Genomic DNA, 13,538 nt, shown 5'->3' with positions numbered 1-13,538 from the left:
CAGTCCCTGCTCCCAAGAGCTTACAATCTTAACTCGCGACAGAAATCAGTGCAGGTGACTTCCGTGGACAACGCAATGTGGCTCCAGGTCACGGACAACAGCAGAGCAGCAGCTCGGGCTGGGCAGCAGATCCACACCGCAAGGGAAAGGAAACCGGAAAGGGAGTCGAAGCACTCGGTAAAATGGCAGCTTCAGCAGAAGGGCACAACAAGCAGCTGCCAGCAGCCATCTGGAGTTAACTCTGCCCCCACCCACCCACCCAACTTTAAATACAAGCATAACTGACAACGCCAGCGTCTGGAAATCCAAACAACGCTCGTGCCATAGTCTCTGCACCATACTTGGCTGTTGAAGAGCTGTCCATCTGCTACACATCTGGCCTGCAGCTGCTCTCCCCAGCCCAGTCGGGAAGGGGAGCCGATGCTCACTGGGCAGGGTCTGTTTTCTCTTGATCAGAAGATGAGGTTGGATGAATTCATTTGTCTCTCTCTCTGCTCCACCCGCCTGGGCAGCCTGCAGACTGAGGCTTGCTCAGATCTTCTTCACGTAATTCCCAGGGAAGAGCCCTTCTTTGCCATGAAGCCGACCTTTCCACCATCCAGAGGGATCTGGAAAAAAATTGATGGGATCATTATTATTCAATGCAGGGCAAGAGCAGTGCTGTTGGCATGCCCTGCAATCTCCATCTTACTCGGGCAGGGGTGGGCGAGAGGCAGAGAGCTGGGTACATGTCTGTGTTTGTTTGGTGAGCTGCATGGCAGAGTGGTACATGTACCCATGGCTCACCGTAGCAAGCCTATATGGGTACGGCCCAAACCCAGTACGTAGCTCAGTAGCCACCTGGCTAAGAAAGCAGCCCTTTTAAGGATTGTTACTCATCCCTTTTCAGGAAGGGGTTAGAAACTATTGTCCAATTTAACCTTAACCAGCAAGATTACCACCCTGGCAAAACCATTAGCCATCTGACAAAATCCTATGGCCTGTGTTGAAGTTCTCTGGCCTGGGTTACACAGGAGGTCAGAAGACAGAACTGTATCCATCCCGTCTGGCCTTAGAAATCGACGAGTGAAATGTTCTCCAAATAGATCGCATGCCAGCCAGCTATGGAAATACAACTGCACACATCACCAACCCCTCGCAGCGGCTCCCAGGGAGCAAGCAAAGACCTCTGAGGCTATGAGCAGACTCCCTGGGGAAGTCAGATTGTCCTTGGTAGTTCACACTTCTCCGACATCGTGTGTTAATTCCACGACCACAACACGGGGAAGACGATTGTACATGACAATTCAGCTGGTTCCTTGGTCAGAGGCAGGAAGCCAGGGTGTGTCCTCAGCCCTGTGTTGCTCTGCTTGTCCATGGAGGGTCCCACTCCTGAACAAGTGAATAGGCATTCAGTACAGCACAGTCAGCTGGTACGAAGGGCAGCAGGGACCCCGAGATGGAAATACTCCCTGATGGTTGCACCGATGGCTCCATTACATTTTCCAGTCTCTGCAAACAGGTTCTATGCTTCTGCTAAGTTCTTTGGTCTTGATTCTTCCTTTTGGTTCTTTAGTCTTTTTGTCCATCTGAGGCATCTGTCTGCAGGTGACCCATATCCTCCACTGTCACCCAGTTAAGCGATACTCTGTTGGGCGCCATGTCCAGGTTCCTTTACCTAGACAGAAGCCTCTCACGTGACTGTGAGGTGAAGCAGCTACTCCTCAGGCCAATGCCCTGGTGGGCGGAGAGGGAGCATTTGGAATGTGCCTGACATAAGGATCCAACCCAAGCCATGTGGTGGGTTTCTCCTCTGCTTTATGATGGTGCAATTGTAAGCGGGGGAATAGTCCCGCTCTTGTGGGGAACTTTCCTGGCTTCTGCACGACCCCGGTGAAGTGGGCTAGCGAAAGGATCTGAGTCCTCGCTCCCCCCTCCTTTACCCAGTGGCCTCCCTGCCCTTGAGGACTCCCCTTCCCCTCTCCTGTCTGGCAGAGTCCTTGTAACCCCAACAAGGCTGGGCCCAGGATTCCTGGGGGGCTCGACCCCCAACCCTGCTGTGGTCACCTAGGACAGGGGCTAGGGCGTCCCCACTCCGGGGTACTCTCTCTGCCCTGGACACTTCTCTGACCCACTGACCATTACATACAAGTTAAAGCAAATGCAAGTTATTTAATCAACAATTAACTTGAAAAAGAATAAGGGGAAATGGGAAAGGTTAAAGGAAACACATCACCCCGCTCGGTGGCAGGGAACATCACAAACAGTGTCTCTGGAACATCAGGGCAGTTCACAGTCTGTTCCTCGTAAGTCCCAGGCCTCCTGCTCAGGCCCTGGCCGTGCTGCAGGGATGCTGTGGGTTGGACACTCGCTCTGGCGGTGGCCACACGCTCTCAGGCTCTAAGTGGCAGGACCCTTCTGCCCTGTGTCGCCCCCGCCCTGTCGGGGTTACGATCCAAGCCTGGCCTGCAGAGCCTCTTGGCTGAGGCGTCTCCCTGTGCTGGGCCTGCTGCCCAGGGTCCCCCTCGGTCTCCTCCGCTGCTCACCGCACCCAGCTCCGGACTGCTCCAGCGCCAGCTCCACCACTCGGTCTCTGCACTGCTGCTGCTGCTCTGCCTCCAGCTCCCTGGGCTGCTTCTTGGCCCCTCTGGCTTTGGGGCTGCAACTCTGCTCCCAGGACAGGTCTGCTCTGCAGGCTGCTTCTGTGACTCTGCTCCCAGCACTGACCTGCTCCCTGGGCTGCTTTTCTGGCCCCTCTGGCTCTGGTTGCTGCAGCTCTGCTCCTAGGACAGGGTCTGCTCTCTCTGGGCTGTGCCTCTGGCTTTGGGGCTGCAGCTCTGCTCCCAGGACAGGGTCTGCTCTCTCTGGGCTGTGCCTCTGGCTTTGGGGCTGCAGCTCTGCTCCCAGGACAGGGTCTGCTCTCTCTGGGCTGTGCCTCTGGTCCCTCTGGATCTGGCCCAGCTCTGCTCCCCAGCTTAGCTCGGGCCCCTGCTTTCTCCTTAGCTCGGCCCCACTCTGTCTGACCCAGGCAAATCCAGCTCACACTGAGGGACGGGACCTCCCTGGCCTCCTGACTCCCTGATTAGCCGGCTTGCCCTGTCATTCTGGCTGACCTGGAGCATTGGCCTCTCCGCATTGTTCCTGGGGGCTGTCATCCCCATCCACCCATTCCCCATCGACCCTTCCCCCTTTTTAGTACTGGGAGCTAGCAAGTAAAACACCCGCACTGACTGTTAGTAAGGGGGCAACAGTCCCCCCTTACACAATGAACAGGCAAAGAGCCGGTGCTGCATTAACCCTCCACGCATACAGCGATATACTGACGATAAACCAGCCGGACGGCCAGTGCGTAACGTGTTGCTCATGACAGCACAAGTGGCTGGCACTGAAGCCCCGATGGCGGAGGATAATCGAGATGAGCATGTTCCTAAGGTGCCTATTGAGAAGTTCTTAAACAACTAAGCAATGGAAAAGGCTCCCAAGAGAGTCCGAGAACTATGCAAAGCTGCTAAGTGGGCAGCCAAAAAGTGTGTAATGTCCCATCGCCCAGAGCAAAGGCCACACGGGATAGGGAAGAGGGTGTCCCAGCTAGCTGACAAAGCCACGTTCCTCATGCCAAGGCCACCTGCACTGAGCAGGATCCCACACTCTTTGGACATCCCTGCTGATGGCTTGTGTATTGCCAAGACCCAGAGCAGGAGGGATCTCTAAAGACACGAGGACGTGGCTAATCAGCCACAGAGACACCTTCGGATTCCCTGGCAGCCCAGCTTGCAGAGGAGGAAGGATGCTACACCAAGGCGGGGTTGCTGCGTCCATAGACTCCTCTCCTTTCCTTACATCCCTTCACCCACTGGGCTGCACTGCCTGCCCCTGCTCAGGTGTATGACACGGGGTGGGGGGCGGACAGCAGGTGCCTCATACGTACCTTCCAGCAGGATGTCTATGACGTCCCCGACGTTGAAGCTGAGCTCATCCACGTCCTGCCCGATGTACTGATACAGAGCTTGGCAGCGTGGGCCGGTGACCTTGGGCTCGGGCTTGGGGCGTCCTGCCGGAGGGGGCCGCTGATTCATGCTTCTCTTCCTCTGCATGCTAGAGGGGCAAAGAACAAAAGGCACCGGCTCAGCGTGGTCCGTGCAGCAGCAGAATGCGGCAGGAACAGGGCAGTGGGGACCCAGAACGCACAGCTGGCTACCTTTCCCTTCCAAGGGCAGGAGGGTCACAAGCTCCTGTGGGTGGATTCCCCTGACCCCGAGCATCCAAAAGGGAAAGAGGCTTTCCAGAGGGGCACACAGGTTAGAACGCTCTTTGCTTATTCCCTAGTGCCATTGTCTGGACTTTCCCTCCCGAAGTCTCCCATTCCCAGGCTGCATGGGAGCTGGTAGGGTCACCACCCAGGGGGTAAAGCTGCAAGGGAGAAGGATGTGACAGAAACTCTCTTTCTAAACAGCCTCTTGGATCCTCTCTGCAAGGTCACACAGCCCGGGGCTGGAGATGTGATGCTGATCTCCCGCACTGTGATGAATGGGCAGGCTGTGCTGTGTCACGGATGAATGCAGCAGGAGGGAGCTGATTAGAAAGAGGAGAGGAAATGTCCCAGTGCCCAGCTCCGAGGCCAGGGAGGACCCAGGGAGTGGTAGCACGCAGTATCTCGAACAGGCTGGCAAGAGGGGCCCGACTTTTGCAAAACCTACCCTGCCACCCCTTGGTCGGGCACATTCAGGAACTCCAAGTTTTGCTCAGAGGGGGGTCGTGCCCTGGTCCTGTGGCTCATGCCCTGTTTGGGCAGCATGGCGGAGGGAGGCCCCCGCGCCTGTTTCTGGGTCGTGGAGTACATCTGCTCCCGCTGCCTGTTGTCATTACGGGGGAACTGGGCAGCTCCGTTCCTGCAGGTCCCTGAAAGAACCACCAGACGGGGATCGGTTACCCAGGAATACTTCCCACCCAGCCAGCCAGCCAGTGCCATCCGTAGATCTACGTGCCGCAGCCTTATGTATCCCATTTCCCAGACAGGGAATCTGAGTCAGTGGCCAAGCCAGGACTAGATTCCGGTTGTCCTGATTCCCAATCCAGGGGCTGCTGGCCACTGGGCCCGCTGCCTTTTCCTTCTGAAAAGGTAAAGCCCAGGACTAGATGACCTCCAGAGGTCTCTTCCACCCCTAATCTTCCCTGAATCTATTCTCTGACTTGAATTAACCCCTCGGAGGCTCCGTGGACACTCAGCACACTTCCGAAATGGGGGTGCGAGTATAGGGGCTCTGCTGAAGTGCCTTTGCCCAATCTTGCCCCTTTAATGTGAGCTTTGGGGCTGAATTCACAGCACTGGAGACAGCCCTCTAAGTTCTCCACCGAAGAGGGACAGCTCAAGGCAAGCTGCCGCCTCTGACCTGGGCTGCGCAGGGCTGAGATAGGAGCTCAGCGTCCGTAGCCAAAGCTCGGCCCCTCTGCGGAGACTGGCACCAGGCCTGTCAGCCAGAACCATCTGAGATAGTTGTTTTTTGCAACAGGGTCACCTGCTCAACAGGGGCTGGTCTGAGAACTAGCAACTCATTTCATATGTGCCACTCAACAGCCATCAGATGGCGACAGCTTTGGGTGCCAAGGAGCAAACTTCTGTATCCCCCGTCTCAATCCCCAGAGCCACTCATTCCTGCCCACCCCCACCCCCGAAGGTTTGCCTGGGGATGGCCCCTGAGGCAGTGCCCCCCTTTGGCTCTGTCCGTCTCACCTCTGGGGGCTTGTGGGGCACTTCTGGAGGGCGCTGGTTGCTTGCGGTGGCCTCTGCTCTGCTGGATCCCTTTCTTAGTGGGCTCTGTTGGGACAGAAGAGAGCAGGGTGGATGGGGGCTGGTCCCAGGCTCATAATAGAACCCAGGCGTCCTGCCTCCCTGTCCCCCTCCCTCCCCCCCGCTCTAACCACTAGACATCACTGCCCTCCCAGAGCTGGGGATAGAACCCATGCGTCCTGCCTCCCTGCCCCCCCCCCTCCACTTTAGCCATGCGGGACAGAGACCAGAAGCCCAAATTGTGTGACATTCCTCCTGACCCCAACGACTGGGGAGTGCAGGACGCCAGGCGCTGAGCGGAACCCCTGCCAACCCGGCTCGCAGCGGGTTTCCAGGTGGGCCTATGCTGCTGTTAGGGAGGGGCACCATCGCGCAGCTGGAAGGGCCTGCAGTCGGTGTTGGAACAAAGGGCCTGATTCCGTGCAAGCGCTCGGGACAACAAGACCAGGGCGCAGAAACGGGGGGGTGCTGGGACTCCAAAGAGGCACCTTCCCAGCAGCCCACGCTAATTGCAGAACAGCCCCCTGAGTGCAAAGCCCAGGACCTGCCGCAGACACTCACTGGAGTTCTTGGGGAGCCCGTCCCCGATGCTGATGGTCAGGGTCTTGCCTCCTGCTTTGAAGACGGCCACGTCGCCCTGGCCCCTCAGGAATGTCACGCTGCGGGTGCCGCCCCCACCCCACCCGACCTTCTTCACCCGGAACTGTAGTCTGAGCAAGTGGGGAGAAAGGCTGTCAGGGCTCAGGGTTCAACCGGGGTCCCCCACACCTGGCGGGGGGGGGGGGAGTCTTTGTTTGAAAAGCCCTAGTGCCATTGAACTTGACAAATCAGGGTCACAGGCTTCCCCTAACTACCCACAGAGCCCCCAGACTAAAATAATGACTTCCCCCACCAGCCATTCTACAACCCCACTCCCGTCTCAGAGCTGGGAATAGAACCCAGGAGTCCTGCCTCCCACTCCGCCCCCCCACTCTAACCAGTAGCCCCCACTCCCGTCTCAGAGCTGGGAATAGAACCCAGGAGTCCTGCCTCCCAATCCCCCTGCCCCTCGAACCAGTAGCCCCCATGCTCCTCCCAGCGCTGGGAACACTGGGCTCTCTAATACGTTGGTGGAGCCGAGGGGCAGATTGGCCCCAGCTGCACCCCCCCACCCCCCGGCCCTGCCCCACCGCCGCTCACGTGTCAGCGAAGCTGAGCTGCATCTTGCGCTGGGTCAGCTCCTCGTAGCGTTTACACAGCAGGCTGATGAGCTCGGTCTTAAAGATGGACTCCAGGAAGCTGTCGGCTTCCTCCTCGTGGAGGATGAAGAAGTCGTCCTGCCTCGTGCTGGCCAGACAAAGAACCAGAGAAGAGGGTGTCAGAGCCCAGCTGGGAGGAACCCTAGGGCTGGCTGGAGGCCACACGGACCCATCTGGAGGCCACAAGGGCCAGGGAGCTGTCGATTTGTGAAGCTGCCCCTGGTTGTAGGGGTGTCCACGGACTGTGACGCTTTGCCTGGGGCCTCCCCCTGCAACCCCTTCCTTGCACCCCCACCCCGGTCTGTGATATCTTCATCTCCAGCAGGGACAGGGAAGTGTCCACGGCTGCCACGCTGGCCCTGAGGCTTTGGAGAAGTTCTTGCAAAATGCGGGGTGGCCACCAGGAAGAAGGGAGACACTGGAAAGGACAGCAGGAGAGCCCGCCCACCAATGCGCCCCGTGCTGTGGGCCCGGGGCATTGGTAGGAGGGGTTGAGCTGGGTGCCCATAGGGCTGAGGCCATAGCAGTGGGTTGGTTCCCTGGTGGTGGGGGGTGAAGCTGAGGACTTCTGGAGGAGGAGTCACTATGCCCACATGCAACCAGACCCATATTTGTGGTCCCAAGACCTTACAGGGGGCTGTGGGGGTGGGTGAGGTCCAGGCTACTAGGGGCCCTGGCAGCTGCAGGGGTCACCTGAGCGAGACTCTGCAGATGGCCTGGATCTCCACCTTCTTCTTCAGCACCTCCTTGATCTGGCCTTTCTCGGGACCCTTCTTGACCTTCTCACGGCCAATCAGGTAGAAGTACTTGGGGGTCAGGATGAAGTCACGCTTGATGGGCTGCGGAGAGAGATGGGGCAGCAGTATGAGGGGAGGTGAGCGACAGTGGGAGAAGCCTGGACCGACCCCGGGGAGTCAATTGCCACGTCTCACAGGGAGCAGCACCGGCGACCCCAGGGCAACAGCGGGCGAAGCTGGGGAGGGGAGGCCAGCACTTTAGGGTCATTGCTGGGGCAGAAGTGGTTAAACCAATAACTGTCTGCAGATTTCAGAAGGGGAGAATTCCCACCCCGCTCCCACGCCCCTCCAAAATCTCTCTCTGTTTCCATCTGGGCAAGGGGAAGCAGAGCCCATTTTCAAAACCCAGCGGCTGCCAGCTCCCGGGGAGGGAGCAATGGACACATCTGAGATCTGACCGACTGCAGCCCTGCCGGAGGAATGGGTATGGGATCCCACGGACAGCAGGGCCCTTGAGAGGACTCTCCCGTCCCTACAGCGCAGCCTGGGATTTGCCTCTCCCTTTCTGAGAGGAGGAGGAATTCCGCTGGCCCCTGCCCCCAGCCCCGGATGAGTCCAGTTACCTTGAATCTCCGGTCGTACTTGGTGACCGAGTCAGCGAAGTCTATCCGCTCCCTCTTCCCCATGAACTGACGCAGCTCAGGCCTGTCCTCCATGCCCAGATAATCGCCCACAAAATTCCGGTTGATGCTGTTCTTCCTCCTCTCCTTGAAATTGTACAGGATGTGGGAAGCTGGGCAGGGACACACATCAACAAGAGTCAGTCACAGAGCGGGTCAGTGACCCGTCCAGGCAGGTATGTCGTCCCTGTGTTGGATGCTTTCAGAGGATGGTGTTAAAAGTCCACAGAATACTTCACTGTGTAACCCTATGCCATGGGGGTGGACATATCTTCCTGACCCACAGTGTATGACCTGAAGCCTGAGGATTTATAGCTCATGGGATTTTTGTCCTAGCTATTCTAACTGCAAGTGCTATTCTTGGTCATATAAATGTCCCATCTCACTGAGCTGCTGGCTCAACAACATCCTGCAGCAGCAAGTTCCACAGGTTAATTATAAGTCACATAAAGTGTTTTCTTTTAGCTGTTTGAAGCTTGTCAACTTTTAACGATGCTGACTACCCTCTAATGCTTGTGTTGTGGAATGGGAGTGCATGCCTGGCCTTCTTTGCACCATCATTTTAGGTGCTTGTATATCTCCTTTCGCTTTTGGCGTGAACAATTTGAGAGTATTAGTAAACATCTGCAGTGGTATTAGTAGTACAGGTAGGAATACCTGCGCGTCCATATTACGTTACAAACGTTTATTAATTAATTAAGCTTCTTATCACCCCAGTGGAAACAGAGGCATGGAGAAATAAGTGGCTTTCCGGAAAACACAGAAGAAATCACAGAAAGCTTGTAAAAGAGCTAAGGATTCCTGCCTCCCACTCCCCTACCTCTCTCCCTCCCAGAGCCAGGAATAGAACCCAGGCGTCCTGCTTCCCAATTCTCTCAATCCAGACCCACAGCCAGGAATAGAACCCAGGAGTCCTGCTTCCCAATTCTCTCAATCCAGACCCACAGCCAGGAATAGAACCCAGGCATCCTGCTTCCCAATTCTCTCAATCCAGACCCACAGCCAGGAATAGAACCCAGGAGTCCTGCTTCCTAATTCTCTCAATCCAGACCCACAGCCAGGAATAGAACCCAGGAGTCCTGCTTCCCACTTCTCTCAATCCAGACCCACAGCCAGGAATAGAACCCAGGAGTTCTGCTTCCCAGTCCCCCAAATGCTAGATATATTGCTTTTTAAACAAAAATGTATTAAAAGGCCTTGACAAAAGTTGGCAAGGGCTAACTTTGTGCCCTGCCTGCTTGTCCCCCGCCCCCAAATGGCTCCCCAGCTGCTCCTCCCTGTGCAATCCAGCAGGCGAGAAGGTGGAACGCCCAGCCGGGCTAAGTGCACTTTACCCCAGGTTGTATCAGCTCCCTGCTCAGTGTCTCCACAGAATTTCCCGCCCTGGGTCTGCTGGCACAGCTCTCGGCCCTCTTACCCTCCTCTCGCATCTGTTCGTACTTTCGGATGGCGATGTGCTTCCGCCAGGCCTTCTGGATAACGCGGGCAAAGCCATCAAACTTCCGCTCCCGCATCTCCTCCAGCAGAAAGAGCTGGTGGCAGAAAAACACAAACGCACAGGGAGCGTGAGACCCAGCCAGACCTATGCAGAGACGGGGTCGCAAGACAGAGGCCAACCCGTGCTCTCCTTAGGGGCTGCAGAAATGGTGTGAGTCGAAAGACGGACAGACAGGCAGGTTTCTATCTCATCTAAACCTCTCTCTGTATCAGCGATCACTCCCTCTAGGTTGCGCTGGATGATAGAGGTCACCAAGCTGGCTTTACAGGGGCTGCGCCCAGTTTTCTTCATTCCCCACGGGGGGTGGGAACCAGAATTGCAGCCTCCCCAAAGCCTCCTCCCTTCTACCCATCAGCTGAGCCCCTGTAAGCCAAAGGCTGGGGAAATTGATGAAAACATTTGACACCGATTCAGTTCACGTTTTTTTTTGCACCCTCTAATGTTGGGTGTTTACCCCAAAATTAACGAGCCCGGGAGCTCTCTGCAGAACCCTCCTCTCTTGGAAATGCTTTGTCATTCCTTAGATCCCCTCTGCTGATGTTCCACCCATTAGCTGCAGGGCAGCCCTGGGAAAGAGCAACACAGAGTCACTGAGACCAGGCGGGAGGCCCTTTGCCCCAATTTCATGGCGATGGCTGGTGACCGGCTACCCCTTCCGGCATCTGTGCTGGCTGGAGTCGGGTGATTTTATGGGGGCTGCTTAGCACATCCATTGCCCCACCCCCCGCCCCAAATCCTTGATAATCCTTGGGGGGCAATGGGTGAACCCACATTGCAGCAGGCAGCTCCAGTCTTAGGGGAGATGGGCCGGAGCAGGGACACTTACCGATTCTGGGTTCTTGACAAAGATCTTGCTTCGGCCCATCTGATACTGGTCGGCATCCATGTTAACAGACCGCAGCAAGTGCTGCACACCCTGGCGCTCGTCCCCGCGCCAGCACGGCCACGTCTCCGCCGTCAGGATGGCGTACCTGCCAGGAAAGGGGCAGGTTAGCTGACGGGCTTCCGGTGACTGCAGCTCAGATGCCTTCAGAAACAAGAGGTCCTCTCTGGAGCTCCCAGGCCAGGTGAGGATCTAGCTGCACTGATTCCTGGCGCAGTGGGTGGGGGCCCAGCCCTGGCAGAGGGCACCGTGCCGGGGGGGGGGGGGCCCTGCAGCACTCACGGAGATGGCCTTACCTTTGTAGAAACTTGTGAAACACCCGGCGATAGGCAAATCCTGCCCTGCGTACGCGGATGTTCTCTTTCAGCCCCAGATATTCCACTTGGTGCTTCACCCTGAAAAGCGATGAGGGGAAGAGAGACGCTCAGCGCAGGTGACCGACGCGCCCTGCGGATGGACTCTCGGACTGGAGGGGTGCCACCTGGATTTTGCCGAGTCTTGCTGGCAACGTGGGGGTGGGCATGTACATGCAGGTGTAGGAATGAGAGTGTGTGCATGTATGGAGGAGCATATGTGAGTGTTTGCATAAGCCTGGCCTGCTGGTTGGCTGTGGGCTCTGTGCCTCAGTTTCCCCCTCTGTAAAAGCTTTGAGATCTACCGATGACAAGCGCTGTATAAAATTATTATTATTAGTATTAACCCTGTCCGGAATCACAGAAACGAGAGAGAGAAAAAACCTCATGTGAAATTTTCAAAAGGGCTTCAGGGACTTAGGAGTGCAAGCCTATTTTCAGAAGAGACTCATTTTCAATTAAATTTTGGCTCATAGGGGCCAGGTTCATAAAGGCAATTAGGCCCCGAAAGATGAGGATCGTGGGGTTGTCCAAAGCACCCGAACAGATGAAATGCCTGACACCCATCAAAGTGGGTTTTTGGGTTTTTTTGTGTGCAGATAAACGGTTTTTCTGGATCTGCGGGCAGTCCCCTGGAGCTGCCTAGTAATTAATCTTTGGCTTCTTGCTCACTCACCCGCAGTGAGGAGCAGTCTGACCCAGGAGGCACTGGTGTTGACTCAGGAAACCTAGGTGCCATTCCTGTTTTGCTCCTCAGAGACCTCGGAGAAGGTGTTTCCCCTCCCACCCTTTGTTTAGACCATCAGCTCTTTGGGGCAGGGACTCTCTCTCACGAGGTGTATGTGCAGCGCCAAGCACAACAGGCCCCCTAGGCGCTACTTGTAATGCAAGTAACGAACGGCGAAGGCCTCTCTCACCTGCTTTCCTCCCAGTCCTTGGGTCTCTTGGTCTCATTGGGTTTGATGCAGCGGATGTAGTGTGGCGTGCATTTCATGAGCGTGTTCACCAGGTCGTTGGCCTGTTTCTGTTGGAAAGACCGACGTCGACAGTGTTAACAGTCTCACCAGTTCCCCGAGGGAAGGGAGAAGCTCTCCCGTAACCTCCTGTCGTACCTTGATCTTGGAGCTGGCTGTGGTCGGTCGGCCCTTCTTGTCGGCATCTAGTTTTTCTGGGAAAAGCATCCGGATGAAAGCACTAGAAGGCAGAAAAAGTCACCAGCATGAAACCATCAGGGACCCACCGAGTTTCGGAGCTCCCTGCGGCAGGGTCTGGCCAGCTCAATGAACTCATTTCAGCTCTGGATCAGGCAGGTGCAGCTGCTGTTGAAGTTCACGGGAGCTGTACCTGTTTACACCAGGGCTGAATTTTACCCCAAATTTTCCCAAGGGGGCTGACCAGCAGCAGATGGGAATAGGGAGATAGGAGATGCGCTATCAGATCAAACCAGTGGTCCACCCAGTCCAGTGTCCTGCTTCCTACGCTAGCTAATACCTGATGCACCCCAGGAAGATGAGCCCCACCCTCCCTTAATGGACTGGTGCAATGTTGCACATGAAGGGGAGACGCTTGCCTGACCCCTGCGAGCTGCTATGCCAGAGGCCAGTGTATAACCCAGCGGGCTGGGACACCACTTGTCCGAGGCCAACAAAGGGTTAACCTCAATTAAGCTCTGGGGAAGGGCTGTTTGGGAGACAGAAGGGAGAGAAAGCCACTGGGAAGGCCAGGCTCCACACTGGGAGTAGGGAGGAGTCACAGCCCTGTCCTGTCCTCCTCCCTGCAGGGACAGGGCTCACTGAGTGCAGCTGGGCTCGTTTCTCTCAGCAGTTTGCACTCAGGCACTTTCGGAGGCTGCACGTAGACAGAACTCAGGACAGTAACTTTAACAAGACCCCTGTGATGGGACCGGCTACATGGCCAGTGCGGCACTCACTATTCGCTGCTCTGCATGAGCTCAATCAGGTCAGTGAAAAGCACGTCCCGGTTCCGTTCACAAAAGCCATTCACGTCATAGGAGACCTGGAAGGAAAAGTCAGAAATCAGCCCTCTGCAGACCAGATCGACTGGTCACATGAGCCGCAGCGCCCCGTGCTTTGGAAGAAATACACATTTGCCGTCAAACGTCCCATGAGCAGGTCGCATATTTCTTGCATTTATTCCGCGTTATCCCCCCAGCGATTCCCTCGGGTCATGCTGGGTCTACAGCCTGTTTGCAGGCTCTCTGTGGGGAGCACTCCCTATGACAGGACGAGCGTCACTCTTGGAATCAGGCATCTGGAACAAATGCCTCTGATGCCAGGTGACTGCAGCTTTGCTGAGGTGCCTGACTAAATGCAGTCTATGGATCCGGAGCAGTAATAACTGCATGTGTCCATACGGTGCATA

General features: G+C 56.3%; 1 protein-coding gene across 1 annotated transcript in view; it reads right to left on the bottom strand.

Moving 5' to 3' along the window:
- Nucleotides 1-316: 316 nt before the first annotated feature.
- MYO1F (myosin IF) overlaps nucleotides 317-13,538 on the bottom strand; it is a 47,227-nt gene continuing 34,005 nt past the window's right edge. The window contains exons 15-28 of the mRNA XM_073323651.1: nucleotides 13,087-13,172; nucleotides 12,269-12,350; nucleotides 12,074-12,180; nucleotides 11,100-11,198; nucleotides 10,747-10,891; nucleotides 9,840-9,954; nucleotides 8,366-8,535; nucleotides 7,699-7,844; nucleotides 6,947-7,093; nucleotides 6,329-6,477; nucleotides 5,711-5,794; nucleotides 4,677-4,878; nucleotides 3,908-4,074; nucleotides 317-608 (exon numbers count right to left, since the gene is read on the bottom strand). Of these exons, the coding sequence (XP_073179752.1) occupies nucleotides 532-608; nucleotides 3,908-4,074; nucleotides 4,677-4,878; nucleotides 5,711-5,794; nucleotides 6,329-6,477; nucleotides 6,947-7,093; nucleotides 7,699-7,844; nucleotides 8,366-8,535; nucleotides 9,840-9,954; nucleotides 10,747-10,891; nucleotides 11,100-11,198; nucleotides 12,074-12,180; nucleotides 12,269-12,350; nucleotides 13,087-13,172 (1,776 nt within the window). The 3' untranslated portion in view covers nucleotides 317-531. The remainder of the gene's footprint in view (nucleotides 609-3,907; nucleotides 4,075-4,676; nucleotides 4,879-5,710; nucleotides 5,795-6,328; nucleotides 6,478-6,946; nucleotides 7,094-7,698; nucleotides 7,845-8,365; nucleotides 8,536-9,839; nucleotides 9,955-10,746; nucleotides 10,892-11,099; nucleotides 11,199-12,073; nucleotides 12,181-12,268; nucleotides 12,351-13,086; nucleotides 13,173-13,538) is intronic.

This window comes from Lepidochelys kempii, chromosome 25, assembly GCF_965140265.1.
Source record: "Lepidochelys kempii isolate rLepKem1 chromosome 25, rLepKem1.hap2, whole genome shotgun sequence".
In the NCBI taxonomy this organism is placed as follows: Eukaryota; Metazoa; Chordata; order Testudines; family Cheloniidae; genus Lepidochelys; species Lepidochelys kempii.
This window is presented reverse-complemented; position numbering and strand designations above follow the sequence as displayed.